Source organism: Rana temporaria, chromosome 1, assembly GCF_905171775.1.
Source record: "Rana temporaria chromosome 1, aRanTem1.1, whole genome shotgun sequence".
Classification (NCBI taxonomy): domain Eukaryota; kingdom Metazoa; phylum Chordata; class Amphibia; order Anura; family Ranidae; genus Rana; species Rana temporaria.
The window spans coordinates 183,191,022-183,210,795 of record NC_053489.1 but is presented as its reverse complement, the minus strand read 5'-3'; the positions used below and the strand labels follow the sequence as shown (position 1 = coordinate 183,210,795).

At 40.2% G+C, this 19,774-nt stretch overlaps 1 protein-coding gene across 13 annotated transcripts in view; it reads right to left on the bottom strand.

The window, feature by feature from the left end:
• PITPNM2 (phosphatidylinositol transfer protein membrane associated 2) overlaps positions 1 to 19,774 on the bottom strand; it is a 439,829-nt gene that overhangs the window by 25,552 nt on the left and 394,503 nt on the right. For 8 of the 13 annotated variants that reach the window (XM_040347302.1, XM_040347306.1, XM_040347308.1 and 5 more), the window contains 4 exons: positions 18,307 to 18,471; positions 13,830 to 14,027; positions 8,388 to 8,536; positions 4,491 to 4,607 (listed from right to left, as the gene is read on the bottom strand). In XM_040347302.1, coding sequence (XP_040203236.1) covers positions 4,491 to 4,607; positions 8,388 to 8,536; positions 13,830 to 14,027; positions 18,307 to 18,471 — 629 coding nt within the window. The remainder of the gene's footprint in view (positions 1 to 4,490; positions 4,608 to 8,387; positions 8,537 to 13,829; positions 14,028 to 18,306; positions 18,472 to 19,774) is intronic. The other 5 variants (XM_040347309.1, XM_040347312.1, XM_040347311.1 and 2 more) reach the window with 2 other exon arrangements.

Here is a 19,774-nt window from a genome sequence, read left to right as displayed (position 1 = left end):
TAATGATCATAAACTAGGACTTGGAATTTACGCGATTGTGACGAACACATGCGGGAACGCAGGGCACCGGAAGTGATGTCGGACGAGTTCGCTACTCGTTTTTGATATGCCTGTTTGATACTTCACAGGCATTGAGAGTACCTGTTTTTATTATTGCTGCTGATTCCAATAAATGTTTTAAATACTACACTATCGAGCATCCCTCTTTACATCCCCCCCATGCCCCAATGTGAGGCCATCTGATATAGACACACCAGGGACACATAAAGGGGACTCTGATGCTGGTATGTAAAGATACATACCAGCGGAGCCTGAGACGTCAGGAACCACCAGGAGATTGAAAGACACACTCATACGCTGTTACCTTACAGCGGTCAGGTAAGGGGATACCTATACCCTCAGGCTCCATTCACACCTAGGCAGACAAAATTGCGGCGTATTGTCGCCGCAAATCGCGTCGTTTTGTACCTCGATTTGCGGCGACAAAACGCCGGTATTGTCCGCCTAGATGTGCCCCAGATTGACCCCCTCTATGGAGATGCTTCCCATCTCCTAGCCGAACGCCGAAAGCCGCCTGAAAAAAAGGTCCGGGACCTTTATTCAGGCGGCAGGCGTCCGGCCTACGGCGTGGAGATGTGAACCATCTCCATAGAGGGACATGTGTTCTCATCCCTCTGGCGGCAGCGGCGTAGCACTACAGGCGTAAAAACGCCTAGATGTGAATCAAGACGGAGAACCAGCAATCACCTACCAGTAGCACTCCATACCAGAGATTGACTACTAGCAACAGCACCTTCACCCTGATCACTGTGCACACAGCCATCCATCCAGCTTGCACCTTATGGACATTATCTGCACTGTTTTGCTTTTAAAATTCATTTTTATTTCTTCTTATGGGATTTAAGTGTGAATTTGTTTATGGGAGCATATGTCACATGATGATGTATTTTAAGGATTTTAGGAGTTTTATTCTCACATTTATTTTGTGGTGCAATTTTACACAGTATTTGGACACTTCACTAGTCCACCTTTTATACTGTCGAAGCTGATATTATATTTTATATATTGTCGCTATTAATTGACCATCCACCCATTGCCTTTTAAGTGCACCTGTCACGCTAGCACATTTTCCACTTTATCACTAATTTATGTACAGCGCAGCACTACTTCCACATTTAATGGTCATAAACTGCCACATAAGTTGCTCTGCAAGTCAAAACATTAACTGTTTTCCCAGTGGAATAGAATGTGCCTTGCTTACAGGCACAGGCCATTTTTACTCTGACATGCATTTTCACTTTTGGTTGCATGTGTAAAACCACTCGATTAGATAACCTAGGCTGCTGGTGGATGGAGCCAAGCACTGTGTTTTCTACAAATTAAGGCCCTGGCTACAGCAATGCATTGCAGAATGTGTTTCAAAATGTGTTACCAGAAAAGCATGGCAACACATGTAATGCAATACAGTGTGTTGCAGTGCTAATGAATTTTTAATGTCACTCCAACACACTAATGCAATGTACTGCAAAGCACATTGCACCACAGCAAACAGATGTGAACAATTAGTCAGTTTTTGCATGTTACATAAAAATAAAAAAAAAGGAGGTCACATAATTTTATTCAAATTAAATGGTCTGCCTAATACAATGCATGTTTAAGTCGCATGGGCTAAGGCAATGCACTGGTGTTAATATGCCCTAAAGACACTGGCAATAGATTTACACAAGGAGTCAGGGCAGTTTAGTTGGAGGTATTGTGGTTCATCGTTATACCCACAAGAGATTGCGCACATATTAAGAGCTGCGTAAACTGTTGATGCTATATAAATCCTGTATAATAATAATAATAAAATCCACACACCTAGGACACCCAACATTACAGGGAAATATATTCTTACAAAGCAAATACACCTTTGCACACAGCTTAGTATTATAGCGTTTCTCTTCTCAGTTCCTTGCTCTCACTCAGTTAAAGTGACCCCAGTGCTGACAGAGAGTGGCAGAGAAGGGGCAAACAAGGATGCTGTGTAGGTGCCTAACATCCATATCAACCAATGACGTCACTGGTTGTTAGGATGCCAAAGGCTGGCCCACACAGTGCCCAAGGTGGCAAAAAACAGAGGTTGTGTGTGTGTGACAAAACAGGTTTGATCCACTCGCTGGCTTGTTCAAAATTTCTGGGCATTTTGATGCAATTTTTAGACGTTTTTCCACGGCACCCCTGAAGAACCTAGGAGGTCCCCTGGTTGAAAAAGGATGGTTTAGACCTTTGCACTTTCTATAGTAATTATTCTATTAAAGTTTAGAGGATGCAGCTGCCCTCGGGCTTATGAGGTCAGGTAGACATCCTTTCTCCTTTGTACACCAGCTGTGTAGTCACACAGCATTCTGTACGAAAATATGGCAGCATTTCCCCTTGCTCTGTACCCCATTTCTCAATTCTGCCATCTTCTAAACATCCTGTATGCTTAAAAGGACTGAAAAGGAAAACATATTACTTAATTGTATTAAACATTAATGAATTAAAAACAGCTGATTCATTTTTTTCTCCAGATATAAAAATGCACTATGAATTCGGATGGATCTCTCTATAGGAATAAGAATGGCTTATCTCTGATAAATAAGTAGAGAATAATTCAAAGTCAGCATGAATATTCCAACATTCTAAAGCCCCGTACACATGATTGGAAATTCCGACAGCAAAAGTCTGATGTCAGCTTGTGAACAGAAATACCGACCGTGTGTATGCTCCATCTGACTTTTCCTGTCAGAATTTCTGCCAACAAAAGATTGAGAGCTGGTTCTCAAATTTTCAGACGGGAAAAATTCCTATTAAAATCCGATCGTCTGTAGCAATTCTGACGCGCAAAATTCCGACACATGCTCGGAAACAATTTGAGACATTGAACTTAATTTTCTCGGCTCATCGTAGTGTTTTGTACGTCACCGCATTCTTGACGGCCGAAAGTTCAGAGAACTTTTGTGTGACCGTGCGTATGCAAGCCAAGCTTGAGCGGAATTCCATCGGAAAAACCAATCACGTTTTTTCAGACGGAAAATCCGATCGTGTCTACGTGGCAACGTGGCATAAGTCAAGGTTTAGAATAAAGAATAAAAAATACGAAGAGGGATTTTACTGCATACACAGGCAAAGAGGGTTATTTACTAAATGCAAATCTGCTTTGCACTATAAGTGCAAAGTGCACTTGAAAGTACACTTGAAATTGCACTTGGAAGTGCAGTCGCTGTAAATCTGAGGGGTAGATCTGAAATGAGGGGAAGCTCTACTGATTTTATCATCCAATCATGTGCAAGCTAAAATGCTGTTTTTTTATTTTCCTTGCATGTCCCCCTTAGATTTACAGCGACTGCACTTTCAAGTGAACTTTCCGTGCAATTTCAAGTGCACTTTGCAGTTGTAGTTTGCACTTGTAGTGCAAAGTGGATTTGCCTTTCGTAAATAACCCCCAAAGTGTCAGAAGGCGTCTATTGGAACTGTTCCCATTGTGTGTCAGTTTGATTCGGGCCAATTCAAATGGGCGTGTGCCATTTAAATTAGGCGCGCTCCCGCGCCGGACCTACTGTGCATGTTCCGTTGTGCAATTCCTGACGTTTTTGCGCGCCGTGACGTCATTTTTTCGAACGGCGACGCGCGTAGCGTAATTCCGTATTCCCGGACGTGTTACGCAAACGACGTTAAATTTTAAATTTCGACGCGGGAACGACGGCCATACTTTATACAGCAATACGATTGCTGTGTAAAGTTAGGGCAGGTCAAATAATGACTAACTTTGCGACGGGAAACTAGACTAGCGGCGATGTAGCGAACGCGAAAATCCGTCGTGGATCGCCGTAACTCCTAATTTGCATACCCGACGCTGGTTTACGACGCGAACTCCCCCCAGCGGCGGCCGCGGTATTGCATCCTAAGATCCGACAGTGTAAAACAATTACACCTGTCGGATCTTATGGATATCTATGCGTAACTGATTCTATGAATCAGTCGCATAGATAGAAACAGAGATACGACAGCGTATCAGGAGGTACGCCGTCGTATCTCTTTGGTGAATCTGGCACATAATTCCTTATTAAAAATCAACGTGATAACTGATAACTTTAAACTACATAGTTTAAAATACAATACTAAAAATTAATCCTTCTGCCTAAATTGGCCGTATTGTGCATGCACGTATTGCATATTAGACAGGGCTCTAATGCCCTGTACACACGATCGGTTCATCCGATGAAAACGGTCTGATGGATTTTTTAATCAGATATCTGATGAAGCTGACTATCATCAGACGAACCGATCGTGTGTACGCGGCATTAAAGTTTAAGCTTCTTGAGAACAGGGACTGGTGTAAATGTGCAATATGTAAAGAACTGCATGCATTATTTGTAATATATAAATACATTTAATGAATGAATAAATAAATAAATGAGCAAAAAGTATACGATTTTGAGGCTCTAGTAAAAAAAAAAAGCATTTACCCGTAGCTTTACGTGTGTTCGCTTTCTCTGCCATTTCTCTCTTGGCTTCGATGGACTAAAAACAGAGACTTCTTTTCCAACCAGCTCCAAAACACTGGCAGTTTCATGTCTCATGACCTAAAATATATAAATGATTAAAAGACTATAGACAGAGGGAAAAACAAGGTCATATTTCATGCATTTGTTTCCTGGTTGAGTTATTAGTTTCTCTATTAAGCCCACAGATCGTAAAAAAATAAGAAAAAAATCGTTAGCAGACCTGCAATCAACTTTTAAAATATCTAAAATAATAAAATATCTGTATTGCTGTTACAGCACATACATTTAAAACAGTAATTTAGGCAGACCTGATCCACTATGCACACACCTTGATTTGAATTTTTTAATAAAGGTGAATATATCCAGCTATTTATTTTTTCTAATTTTCTTAAGAGGACGGATTATTTGCATTTCTTCCAACCAATCACTAAGCAAAGGTGGAGTTTATACAACCCATTTTCTTGAAATTAGTTTTCTAGCTATAAATAGTGTACTTGTTACTGCCTCTACCATGTATTAACAGAATCATTATCGATAACAAAGGATGGGAAGTTTCATCATAATGGGGGGATTTTATTTATCCACACATAGACTGGTTGGAAGGAACCGCGCATTCGTCTAACGCTCACCACTTCCTAAATGTCTTGCAGGACAATTTCATGGGTCAGATGGTAGACACACCAACTAGAAACAAAGCTTTACTAGACCTACTAATTACCAACCATACAGACCTGATCAAGGATGTGGAAATAAGGGGCAATTTAGGAAACAGCGATCACAGGTCAATTAGCTTCAGTATAAATCACAGAAAGAGGAAACATAAGTAGAATACAAAGACACTGAATTTCAAAGGAGCCAACTTCCTTAAACTACGAGCCTTGCTAGAATATATAAAATGGGATAAAATCTTAGGAACAAGGAACACAAAGGAGAGATGGGTTTGCTTTAAGAGCATATTAAATAAAGGCATGAGCCAGTGCATCACATTGGGAAATAAATTGAAAGAGTGCACAAAAGTCCTGGATGGCTTAACTCCACTGTAAAAATCCATATAAAAGCAAAGGAGAAGGCATTCAAAAGATACAAGGCTGAGGGATCATCATTAGCATTCAGACTTGACAAATAATGCAACAAGAAATGTAAGGGTGCAATTAGGGCGGCTAAGAAGAAACACGAAAGAAAAGTAGCGGGGGAGAGCAAAAAAAAAAATCCCAAGAAATTCTTTAAGTATATAAACAGTAAAAAAGGGAGGACAGGTCATATATAAAGAATGAGGAAGGAAATCTGGTTACAAAGGATGGGGAGATGGCGAAGGTATTGAATTTCTTCTTCTCCTCAGTCTTCACAAGGGAATCGGGGTGCTTCAGTAACCAAAACTGCAGTGTTTATGCTCATGACACATCACAGGAAGCACCCTCATGGCTAACAGAGGAGAGAAGTAGAGACAGATTTGGAAAACTTAACATTAATAAGTCTTAAGACCAGATGGCCTGCACCCGAGTCAAGTAATTGCCAGACCATTGTTCCTAATTTTTACTGACTGTCTACTGACTGGAATGGTACCAGCTGATTGGAGAAAGAGGCAAAATACATCCTTGAGAATTACAGACCAGTTAGCCTAACATCAATAGTATGCAAGCTCTTGGAGGGGATGATAAGGGACTATATACAAGATTTTAGTAATGAAAATGGTATCATTAGCAGTAATCAACTTGGATTCATGAAGAATCGTTCTTGCCAAACCAATTAACCACTTAAGATCCGGACCATTATGCAGGTAAAGAACCAGACCAGTTTTTGCGATTCGCCACTGCGTCGCTTTAACTGACAATTGCGCGGTCGTGCGATGTGGCTCCCAAACTAAATTGGCGTCCTTTTTCTAACAAAAATAGAGCTTTCTTTTGGTGGTATTTGATCACCTCTGCATTTTTTATTTTTTGCGCTATAAACAAAAATAGAGCGACAATTGTGAAAAAAAATTCAATATTTTTTACTTTTTGCTATAATAAATTCCTCAGTTTAGGCCGATATGTATTCTTCTGCATATTTTTGGTAAAAAAAATAGGCGATAGTTTTTTGGCATTTTTATTAATATTTATTTTTTACTAGTAATGGCAGCGATCTGCGATTTTTTTCGTGACTTCGACATTATGACACATTAGACACATTTTTGGGACCATTGTAATTTTCACAGCGAAAAGTGCTATAAAAATGCACTGGTTACTGTGAAAATGACAATGGCAGTGAAGGAGTTAATCACTAGGGGGCGCTAAGGGGTTAAGTGTGACCTAAGGGAGTGATTCTTACTGTAGGGGGGTGTGGCTGTAGGCGTGATGGCACTGATCGTCGTTCCCTATATCAGGGAACAGACGGTCAGTGTCACTGCCACACAGAAGAATGGGGAAGGTGTGTTTACACACACCTCTCCCCCTTCTTCAGCTCCTGTGACCGATCGTGGGACACTGGCAGCGATCGGGTCCGTGGGTCCCGCGGGCACGGTCACAAAGCTTCGAACCGGTGCGCGCAACCCGCGGCTGGGCTCTTAAAGGCAAAGTACCTGTACGTGCATGTGCCCAGCCGTGCCATTCTGCCGACGTATATGTGCAGGAGGTGGTCCTTAAGTGGTTAACCTTCTATGAGGAGGTGAGCTGCCATCTTGATAGGAAGGAAGGCCCATAGATGTGGTGTATCTGGAGTTTGCAAAAGCATTTGACACAGTTCCCCATAAACGTCTACTGTACAAAGTAAGGTCCGTTGGTATGGACCATAGGATGAGTACATGGATTGAAAACTGGCTACAAGAGTTCAGAGGGTGGTGGGTGATAAATGGGGAGTACTCGGAATGGTCAGGGGGTGGAAAGTGGGATCTCCCTGGGTTCTGTGCTGGGACCAATCCTATTTAATTTGTTCATAACAGACCTGGAGGATGGGGTAAACAGTTCAATCTCTGTATTTGTGGACGATACTAAGCTAAGCAGAGCAATAACTTCTCTGCAGGATGTGGAAATCTTGCAAGAAGATCTGAACAAATTAATGGGGTGGGCAACTACATGACAAATGAGGTTTAATGTAGAAAATGTTTAAATAATGCATTTGAGTAGCAAAAATATGAATGCAATCTACTCACTAGGGGTAGAACCTCTGGGGGAATCAAAGATGGAAAAGAACATGGGGGTCCTAGTAGATGATAGGCTCAGCAATGGCATGCAATGCCAAGCTGCTGCTAATAAAGCAAACAGAATATTGGCATGCATTAAAAAAGGGATTAACTCCAGGGATAAAGCAATAATTCTCCCACTCTACAAGACTCTGGTCTGGCCTCACCTGGAGTATGCTGTCAAGTTCTGGGCACCAGTTCTCAGGAAGGATGTACTGGAAATGGAGCGAGTACAGAAAAGGGAAACAAAGCTAATAAAGGGACTGGAGGATATTAGTTATGAAGAAAGGTTGCAAGCACTGAACTTATTCTCTCTGGAGAAGAGAAGCTTAAGAGGGGATATAATTAAAATTTACAAATACCATACTGGTGACCCCACAATAGGGATAAAACTTTTCTGCGGAAGGGAGTTTAATAAGACACGTGGCCACTCTTTAAAATTAGAAGAGAAGAGGTTTAACGTCAAACTGCGTAGAGGGCAAGGATGTGGAATCCCTTTCCAAAGGTGGTGGTTTCAGCAGGGAGCATTGATAGTTTCAAAAAACTATTAGATAAGCACCTGAACGACCACAACATACAGGGATATACAATGTATTATTGACATATAATTACACACATAGGTTGGACTTGATGGACTTGTGTCTTATTTCAACCTCATCTACTATGTAACTATGTAAGTAAATAGCAAATGTTTCTCTCACCTGTCTCAAGAGGAATGCAACAACATCAGTGGATTCCCAGTAACTGGCATGGAAAAGGTGAGGAAGGGCAACTGTGGGGAAAGCAGTAAGCGCATCCGGACAATAAAGGGCAAAGTCAATTCTTTTGGTACCCCACCATTTTGCTGCAACTGAAAATAGAGAAGCAAGTTATTTTTTCATTCACATAACAGAAAATGCCAATGATGTAAAAAGGAGCAGGTTGCTGTAGGCCTGTAAATATTTATTATTTTAGTGAATGAAGCCATTCTGCTGTTTCTGAATCTACTAGGTGCAAGTTGTTCTCATTCAATCATTAACCCTAAAGGAATACACCTAAATAAATTAAATTTCTCCCAAACTGAACTCATTTCTTTTTAAATAAAGCCCTGTTTAATAGAACTTACTAGTTGCTGCAATCTATTGAAGATCCCACTGTATAGAGATCTTGAGCAAAAGAGGTGCTTCCTTTTCGCTTGACTCACCTTGGCCAATGAGATCAGGTATGGATGGACTAAGGCCTTAAAAGGTTGCATCCATGAACATGGACCCAACCTCAGAATGGCTGCATTCCTTTATCTGCACCCCCAGCTATGTCAAATAAATGCAAAAGCAAATCCCAATCACCAACATGCTTTGCATGCACCTTCAGTTTCTAAATCCAGGTACCTTGAAAAATATGAGCATAGATTTCCCATGTAACACATGCACAGAAGATACTTTATCAGCTCCTATATTAACATGCAACTCCAGATGAACCATTAAAGTTACCAGACTCAAAGTCGCAGAGGAAAGAGAAAACACAGTTGGGATCATTTATGAAAACTGCAGGCAAGGAGTGTGAGGTGTTACAGCAACTAGCTAAATGTTTGCATTTGTTTTCTCATCTGCCTTTAAAAATAAAAAAATATACAGTTGCCTGTGGATGTTTTCATACATGACCTTATCCATGTCTCTAGAAAAATACTTTCATCAGAGAATTGTTAAAAAGAAATTATCACCAAAAAGGACATGCTATTTTTAACTGCCCAGGCTTAAGCAAAAGTGTAATTATTTGGGAAATTCAGACTGTGCAACCATTGGTGTATAAGCACGTGTAAGGGTCAGAATTTCTCGCAGAATCTCTCGCACCTTCTAGGAACAAAAAAAGGAAGGGAGTAAAAATGTTCCCATAAGTGAGGGAAAATCTCACCTTTATGTCACTGGAACAAGTATCCCCCTTAGGAGATTTCCCCATTTACAATGTACCTCTATACCCGTAAGCACTGTAAATCTTGGATTTCCCCCCACCTACCCTGGTGGCAATACAAAGGGGGGATCTCCTAAATCAGGAGTAGGCAACCTCGGCCCTCCAGCTGTGGTGAAACTACAAGTCCCATGAGATATTGCAAGACACTGACAATCACAGGCATGACTCCTAGAGGCAGAGGCATGATGGGATTTGTAATTTCACCACAGCTGGAGGGCCAAGGTTGCCTACCCCTGCCCTAAATGGACAGACAGCACAAAAAAGGGCAAATCAATCTGTACTGCATCGGTATTTCATATGCCTTTACAACTGCAGTCAACACAAATGTAGAACGTGTCCAGCAAGTCCAATACTGTATTGATGTTTTGCTGAAGTTTAATATGATGCAAGGTTGGTGAAATGTACCCTTGTACTAAAGGATACTTCAGTAAAAAATTCAATATGATTTTCAAACTGTTGGCTTATTTTTACATTTGAGCACTCGACATGGGTGCTATCCCTTCTGCACTCTATCTAATCTAGAAAACAAAATTGCTGGAATTTGAATTGAAGGGCTTGTTTAGATTAGCTGTTGGGGACTAAAAACCATGCGGTTGAATAATATTTAGCACCTTAACCTCCCTGGCGGTATGATTCTTTCAGAAAAAACATGCTGAAAGCGGTACCATTATTTGCAAGGAAATTTGGCGTTTTATATTGTAGGTCTGTCATTTTTAGAAATAACTCACTTAAATCTGACCAAACAAGCTTCTAATAGGCATCCCGGGTATGACATTTTTTTAAAAACAAAATTATAAATTATAATATAATAAATAATTATAAATAATTATAACAAATAATAATATAATTATAATAAAAATTATTCAATAATGTAATCAAATCAAAATCACTGAAATTTGCTCAGTTGCAGAATTGTTGCTGTCATTATTTTTTTTTTTTTACGACGAATTTCCCTGCAAATCGCTATCGCACAATTCTGCAAGTGATTATAATTTATTATCGCTGTTTTTTAGCTGATCTAAAACTATTTTTGACATAAAGGGACACTTTTGGTTGCTATGGACAATCTACAGTTTGCAGGGAGAAAGAAACGTTTTTATTATATAAAATGACATGCAGGGCACTGGACAGACCACTAGGGACAGGGGGGGTGTGTTTTTTTTACATACAGTACTGTAATCTATAAGATTACAGTATACTGTATGCATAGTGTTTGTTTACTTTTTTGAATTTGGCGCCGTTCTCCGTCCCCGTGCGTCGTAACGTCGCAGGGAACGGAGATCGGCGTCACACGGAGGCACTGTGTGAATCGAGCGAGGTCCTGCTCGCTCACACAGCGCGGTGGCATCGCTGGATCCAGGGACAAGGTAAGTAAAACTCCCTGTACATCCAGCGAGGCGAGCCTGAGTCTGACTCGGGGTTACCGATCCTTGCCCAAAAATCTCACCCCGAGTCAGACTCGGGAACACCGCCCAGGAGGTTAAGCTGCAAAGACCAGAGCTTTTTTTCTCAGAAAATAGGTGCAGGAACTCAACCACGACCCTGTTCAGATTTCACAAACAGTAGGAGGGTCTTAAAGGGGCATTAAATACCAGGATTGCATTACATACAGAGTACAGAGTTCAGGGGGGTTACACACAGAGTGCAGAGCTGTCACTTATAAACACAGAAACCAGACTTCTGTGTTTACAAGTGATTGTGGTGAGCAGGCACCAAAGGGTCTGAGCCAGAGGTGGTGGAACTGAGTTCCCCCAAGTTCCCCCTGAAAAAAAGCCCTGGCAAAGACAGTGTACTGAGTGTTTACATGCATACTTGGCTGCACTTCAACGGTAACTACAGGTGTGGTTCATCTGGTTGCCCTTGTTGCAGCCATATATCGAGGGGAGAAATTGTCCACTCCTCTGTGAATGGAAAAATAGAATCATTTTGCAACTGTAACACTTGTGATCTTTGCCACATTCAATATGTGGGCAGGACTACAAGGAGTTTTTGGGATCGGTTCAATAAACATCTATATGGTGTGGAAAAAAATAATAATTCACAAATGTGTCTGACACTTTAATAACCGTCATGTGGGGGATATGTCAGCTATATGGGTTCAGATAATTGAAAAAGTACAGACACCAACAAGGGAGGGGACATAATGTTTTACACTGGTTATGCAAAAGATTATTCTGGATATTCTGGATATTCCAGCTTAAAACCTGCATCCCTAATGCACTCAATTTTGAATGGGACATTAGCCATTTTTATAATTAAAGTGCGGAAGCCCCCCTTTACATATGTACTAGTGTCTTAAACCTTCTCCAGAGTCCTCCTCTAAAAAAAATTTTTTTTTTAAGTTAAGAAAGGCAAACAAATGAGACCAATTGGTTTGTGAGAAGGACTTGGAAAAGGGTCTCACCAATTCCAACAACACTAGTTCTGTTTTTATTGATCTCCAATGTTGCACTGTTTTGTATTTGTAATGCTTTCCATCTGTCTGTTTCTAATCTTCTCAAGGAAGAATCGGGGATGTGTCCTCAGCTTAATCACTGTGCAGGTGTATGGTGACTACTTAGGGATCACACTTCCAATTATGATTACAGTTCAAGCATACTCTGTCTTTTGTGCTGTCTTCATCCGATACATAGAATAAAGGATAAAATATCTCTACAGTGTGGTGTGCGACCAATTTCCCCAATTTTATATGCAGTGGTCGCAATGCTTTGTGCCTATAGCACAAAATATTGCTCCTGCATGCAACCTATTCAAGGATAGTGCCACAAACACCCTGTAACCATTGCTATGCACAAAGTTGTCGTGTGTTGGTGCAACAATTAGGAGTTAAAGCAGTAGGTTGATGCAGGGTCACCTCTCACTGCCTGCAAGCACTTCTAAAAAGTGATCTGAACACAGATCGCTGTTCAGAGGCATGGTGGATTAGCAACAAATCTAAACCTAACCTAAGTGTAGTGCATTTAGATAGCTTCCACTTCTATGTATTCTGTGTAAAAAATAAAGAATCTCCAGTAAAATACAATTCAAGAGTCATGGGTCGGATGAATTCAGAAACAAAGAATATAGCTGTACTGACAAAGAAATGGGGTGCCTTAATTTTAGCACCAGATAACCAGGAACATTTAACAGAGAATGTGTACTCTTTGGTGATTATTTCTAGGATAAGAAAAGAAAAATACTTTGTTATGTTACTGATTTTTAATGAGAAAGATGTTTTTCAGGCAATTTAAAACAAAGAGAAAATATAAGAAAATGTATGGAATGCTTTATGATCTATTGGTGCTTTTATATACCTAGTGATAAGGATTTTGGCCATCCTTATCCCAACTGTACAGAGCATGTGGGTTATTCAGGTTTTAAATTGAACTTGCAAACATACTAGTTTTTCCCCTTAAACCGCAGCTGAGCTCATTACAAAAAAGCAAGGAGAAATGTTTCTCATACCAACCAAGATGTTGGCATTCATTTTCTAACCTGCACTAGAAATGGGAGCCATCATCTGATTGTTTTTTCAATGCAATATATCTTGGATTGATAATAAATGAGCTCAGTTTAACCAATACAATAATCCCATGCAGTAAATATTAAATGACTTAATAAACCACACTAAGGGTATGCACACAATTGTGTGAGCATACCTTAAAACACCATAACCACATTACAGGGCACTTCTCAATTATCTCTGGTACTGCAAAGTACATGCTTGCCTAGTCTCAAATGTAGAGCGCACCAAAGCTAAACCTGGATTTGTGAATGATGCATCCTGTAAATATGTGTAAACCTTGTGGCCCTTTTCTTGTGAAAAAAAAAAACCTTGTGGCCCTAATGTTAAAAACAGGGATGTGTCCAGCAAAGTAGCTTTGGTGTATTAGCTGCGACAGTAAACGCGTGCTAGGGATAACCTACCTCTGTATGTTCTGAATATCTATTATAGGTAAGAGTATATGAGAAAAAAGCAAAGCAGCGGTTTTCTTAAATGATAAATAAAAGAAACAGAAAATAAAAATATAGCATATGAAATGTAAGTGTAAGAAGTAAAAGTGTCACAGTTTTAATCCCTTTATCACTATTGATACCGTTCTCTGAATGAACACTTGTACTGAATGATATAAGATGAATGTATTCTAAAGAGGAGGTTAATCATGCTAATGTGGCTACTGCTAGGGTTATTAGGATGAAAGCCTCTTCCTAAATACCTTTGGAGATGTCCGCACCTTGGATGCCCGGGTTGATGAAGTGCTTCCAATCCCCCACCTCTAGCATTCCTCCATACTGCTCAGTATGGAACTGAATGTGTTTTATGGGGGAACTTGTTTTTGTGTGAGATTTGTAAGGGAGAGCAAGCTGTGACAGAAGACTTAGCTTTTTGGAATGGTTAAGATGATTGTTTGTTTCTAAAGGAACAAAGCAAACACACCAATTAACACCACAAAACATGCAAAATCACATCATAGTTATTTTGTCTTCCAGCAAAGTGCATATTTAATAATCAAACTTAATGTCTTTATTATACTGCTTCATGCCTTAGGCTATGTGCTCTTTTTATCTAGGTAGGTTTTATTATCACTCAGTGGAAGACAAAACTGAAAAAGACTATAGGCTGTAGAAAGTTTTTATTTCCCAGGAAAAAGTGCCAAAAGTGTCCCTAATAAATCCTTGCTGCTTCTGGTGTGACCAGCAGTGCCCAATAATAGTGGCGTCTTGGCAAAGAGAAGGTTCCCAGGCCTGACAGACTAATAAAAACATGAACTATCATTAAATGTCTGCAGTTGTAGCAGAAAACTTCCATACTTGGAATGTTAGATGCAATCTCTTGAACATTCAGAACTGTAATCTGTCTTGCACAGCATTTAAACGCAACAGTGCTGCAGATACACAGGCATCACTCTTGTTCTGATAACAGACAGGATGGATCAAAAGAATGTTCAATGAGTCTCGCCTCCAAAATCTAGCAACACTGGTACCAGAAAACAAATAATTTTACAGGATTACTAGTAAATTTACCATATCACTATACTAATAAAGGGAAGCTGTCATCAAAGAGCCCTGCCACCAAATTCACCTCCTTAGTCAGTCAATGTAATTGCAACGGGGTCTCTGACTTTGACAGTGGACCCCAGTGTAGCAGAATTCAAGCATACGTCTAATCAAAATGTTGTTTTCATTTGTAAATCGAGTAAAGGTTAGTGTAAGGCAGTGGTCTTCAAACTGTGGCCTGGGGGCAGAATGCGGCCCATTGTTTGCTTTTATATGTCCTTTATTTTACGTTATTCCCCGACCGTCAGTAACAGTGGGGCATAGTTCCTCTTACTGACACCAACAGTGGGGCACTATTTCTCCGATTGATACCAATAATGGGACACTATTCCTCCTACTGACACCATTGATGGGGGACTATTGCCCCTACTGACACCAATGATGGGGCACTATCCCTCCCACTGGCACAAATGATGGGGCACTATTCCTCCCACTGGCACCACTCATGGAGTATTATTCATCATACTGGCATTAAGGGTGTGTCACTCTTCCTCCCTCTGGCACCAATGATGGGGTACTATGCCTCCCACTGGCACCATTGATGGGGCACTATTTCTCCCACTGGCACCACTCATTGGGGCATTATTCATCCCACTGGCAACAATGATGGGTCACTATTCCTCCCACTGGCACCAATGATGGGGCACTATTCCTCCCACTGGCACCAATGATGGGGCACGATTACTCCCACTGACATCAATGATGGGGCACTATTTCTACCACTGACACCAATGATGGGGCACTATTCCTCCCGCTGATACCAATGATAGGGCACTATTACTACCCCTAATACCAATGATGAGGCATTGTTTAGTCACATCAAGACATTTTCTTCTCCCACTGCCAACTCCTGGCCCTCTAGAGTTTGAAGGACAGTAAACTGGGCCTTTTGTTTATAAAGTTTGGAGACCACTGGTGTAAGGGAACCTGATAAGCCCCTGTCTGCTTTTTACTGCTATGTGGAATCAATTAGAGATATTCCCTCACTTTTTGTCCCGGTGACAATGGTTTTGCCAGATAGATAGTAAGGGCAAATTTAGAACAGGGACACAGACAGCAATACCAAGCAGACAGAAATTCTTGTCTGTTGAAACTGCTGTCACTGGGATAGTGAGTTAGTGAGAATCTCTCTAACAGAGCTCCAGACCACAGTAAATACCTGACAATACATCAAACACAGACTTGTGCATAACCGTTAGGTGGGGGTGAGTGCACGACTAAATGGTGGTGCTGTCCAAAATAAGGAGAAAGCTTGCAGGTCAGTTGTAGATTCTGATAAAAGTTTCATATCATCGAGAAAGTTACACCAGGATTTCGAGGGTAGAGCATCCCTCTTTTCCAAAATGACAAGCAGAGAATATCTCTGTTTGTCACCTTGAAAAAGTGGGACACCATGCCCTCAAATCATTGGCGTACCTTTCTCGCAGATATGGGACTTCAGTAAACCTTCAATCAAGATTTATAACTGGTGTGCTACGGTTTCTTCCTATATTAATAAAAAAAAGAGAGGCGTTTTAATCCCTTCTCAAACAATGAACACTTTTAGGCCGGGTTCACAATGCAGAACGCTCCGGCTGACAGTAGGAGTTCGGAGCGTTCCCATTCACCGTTTCAGATCTGATTTCAGCCCGAATGTTTGGCTGAACCCAGACCTGAAATGGACCAAAAGACGCACAGGAGATGTGTGAACCGGCTCCATAGAGAGCCAGTCACAATCTCCTGCTATGCGAAGAAAACCTGCATCCAATTTGCAACAGTGTGAACCCAGCCTAAAGGAATCCAGCTTAAGTATCTTAGGAGTGATCTAGAAGATACATAATTAAATATGACCCTTGAACCATGGAATTCTCAATTTTCACCATTTGATATCTTAATAGATATATTTATGCTACAAACGTCAGAGGCAGCCAGTACAAAGGCAGATTATTAGCAAAGAAGTTCTAAAATTATCTTTCTCTACAGATAATCTACACACTTATATGTATTTTAAGTTGAAATATTATAGCCTCATAAAGCATCATGTTTAAAGATAATCCTTCTAGGCATAGAGCTATCATTCTCCACAGAAAATTATTTTGTCATCACCTTTATTATCTGGTTAATGAGGTGAAAAGTAAAACTAGGATGAGCAAGAGCAACCGGAGGCAGTATGTTATTTAGGCTTCATTTATCAAAGTGCTCTACATAAGAACTGTCTGCATTTTCCAACAATACCTCAAACATATAAGAACATGCAATGGAAAAAGACAAATGGAGGATGAATGAGTGAATCCAGCAGGTTAATCTAAAACCAGAGACAATTCTTATATAAGGGGCAGTAATAAATGAGGCCATAATTGGACTGCACACTCCACCAATCATAAGCCTTCAGAAAAAAGAACTTGGCTACAGAAAGTAGGCTGTAACAAAGTTACTGTAATTTAATGTTGCTGATGCTCTAAGCACCAATCCTATAAAAACAGCCCTATATATACCTATACAATTGAGCTGTGTTACCATATATCACCTGCATCTGGGGAATTACACTATAAAAATTTTTCTTCATATTGATATAGAAGAAGGTATTGGGAAATCAAGTTCTCAATTGGAAAACCCCTTTAAATTTAAATAAATAAATATGGAGGTATTCTTTGCTGATAGCTTCCCTTTCATTTCAAATTCTACCCACCGATAAAGGGCATGCAGCGTATTTGGAAGTGACAGACAGAGAGACACACAAAGACAGCAAACAGAAGAACTTCAGCACATTCCCTAGTTGGAACTGTATGCTGATATGTATGCGCAATGGCAGTGCAGCTTTGTTAGTGACTGTAAGTGAATTTCAAGGACTACAACAAGCTTAAATGCGTTACATGGGAAAACCACGTTAAACAGGGAACCAGAAGGTACAGAGACAATGTTTACATATATTTGCTTAATGAAAATACAAAAACATATACATATAGGTTTCAAACATCAATCAGAAAGGGACTAAGGAAAGCTGATGATTTGCTAGTCTATAAAGCGAAGCCACCTGCTGTACAGTGCTATGGAACATGCTGGAGCTTAATAAGTAGAAACTGGAATTTCTCTTAAAGAGGAAGCATGAGGCATTTAAGGAGCTGCCTAGCAGAAAACAGCACAGGTCATCATTTATAGACACCAGCCCAAACTGCTCTACCTCTGGACTAGTCAGATTGGTCAAGTCCCTGACTACAAGAAGGGACCTGTAAGAATTACATTTTGGGTGTCATATCTGGGTCATAGCCACTGTGCTCATTTTAGTTTCCCTTTCTCCTGATTCACCACTACAAAGATATCATCACATACTTCTCTGCTTGTTTTAAAGGTGGTCAGGTAATTTTTGCAGTTAAAAAAACACACGATGTTGTTTGGCTACATTTCTGAACAAGCAGGGCAGCAAGACAGCAGGGTAGAAGTGACGGTCTAAGACCTTAAAGCAACAAACCAGGAGATCATGTAAACCTTCATGCTTCATATAGTTACAGCAACTACGGAATTATATTAAACCAATTGTTTCAATGCATCCACCTCACTGCATTAATTACATGAAGGCTGTTACAAATATCTGTGACGTGTTGGGCTATGAGTGGCACTGTGTCCTTGATCAGACCTGTTAGGCAATGAGGCACTTACTGTTGGCTATGTTTGAAGCCGTGTAACTGTCAGCCATTCCAGAGACCTGACTTGCAATGCTGATTTCACTTGCTCTTCTGTACCCCCTGAAGTGGGGAGCTGTTATGGGGGAGGAAGGGGAGGCATTTTCCACGAAGACTGCACCATGAAACTGAACAACATCCGCTATGAAACCGAAAAAAAAAAAAAAAAAGGAAAAAAACAGAAAAACAGGAGAAAAACAAACAAAACAAAAAAAATTTAAATTAAAAATTAACACCCAAACAGGACAAGAAAACAAGAATGCATTAGGAGGGATGGAGATGCCACAGCTCAGATGTGTACACTTTCAAGCATTAAGAAACACAAAATAAGATGCATTTAATTGCAAAACCTATACAAGGACAAGCAAATGAAATATAACCCGGTGTATTTCATTCCAGTGCTGGGAGAAGAGAGGGAAATGCAAAGGGGAAAAAATTCACATCAGGTTTCACATGGGGCTACAGAGCATTGCTGTACGATGCAAAGCAGGCCCCATCTGTGACTAACATATTTTTATATACATATATATGTACATGATACAGATATAGACACACACACACACACAGACTTGTCTATGTACACATATATATATATATAAACTTATGTATAAAGGGGACATCTCATTAGTACAAAATAAAATGGCCAGGGAAAGGATGGGCATATTTCAGGGGGGTGGGGGGGGGGGGGAATAGCTCTGAAAGCTAAAACTTAAGAAATCAGGGAGGAAAATACATCGGTTTCATAGGCTTCTTGATTTATAAATAAAAATAAAGAGGATAAAATCCCCAGAGACAGATACTGAAAACAGTGGACTGAAACAACACACACTGTGAAGGTTAGTCACTTGAGAGGCTAAATTAAAATCTTAAAACTGGAATCGCAGACTCTATGAGCATCACATTAACAATATTTATACCTCAACAAAAACCAAAGCCATCCTTTATAATCTCTGCGATTTTTATTGTGAATTTTACAGAACCAGGAATATGTATATTAAAAACCATGGCAATAATAACATCCCCCATGTAACAGCAAGCAATATATCCACAAAGCATATCCACAAGCATATTAATGGATAGGCTTTATTGAGGCAATTACATGTAAACTTGTTTTGTCAACCATACATATACTGTAGCTCAGCAAATTCTCATTGACCAAATAAAGGAGTATGATAGAACCTATATGTGCCAAAATCACCAAGGTGTATACTTGTGAGCAGTCCATAACTTTAAAGAAAATAAACAAATTGTGGCAGTGGAGCCTGGATAGCATCTGCCAAAGTGTTTCCCCAAAATTACAAAAAATGCAAAGGGTACTGTAAAGGGTAGGACACAAGTTCAAACCATTAGATTGAGTCCAAATTGCCAATGTGTGCATCTAGACTTGAAGCATGGATGCAAAGTTGATGAAAAGTGAAATCTACTGAATAAGCTGTATGATGTAT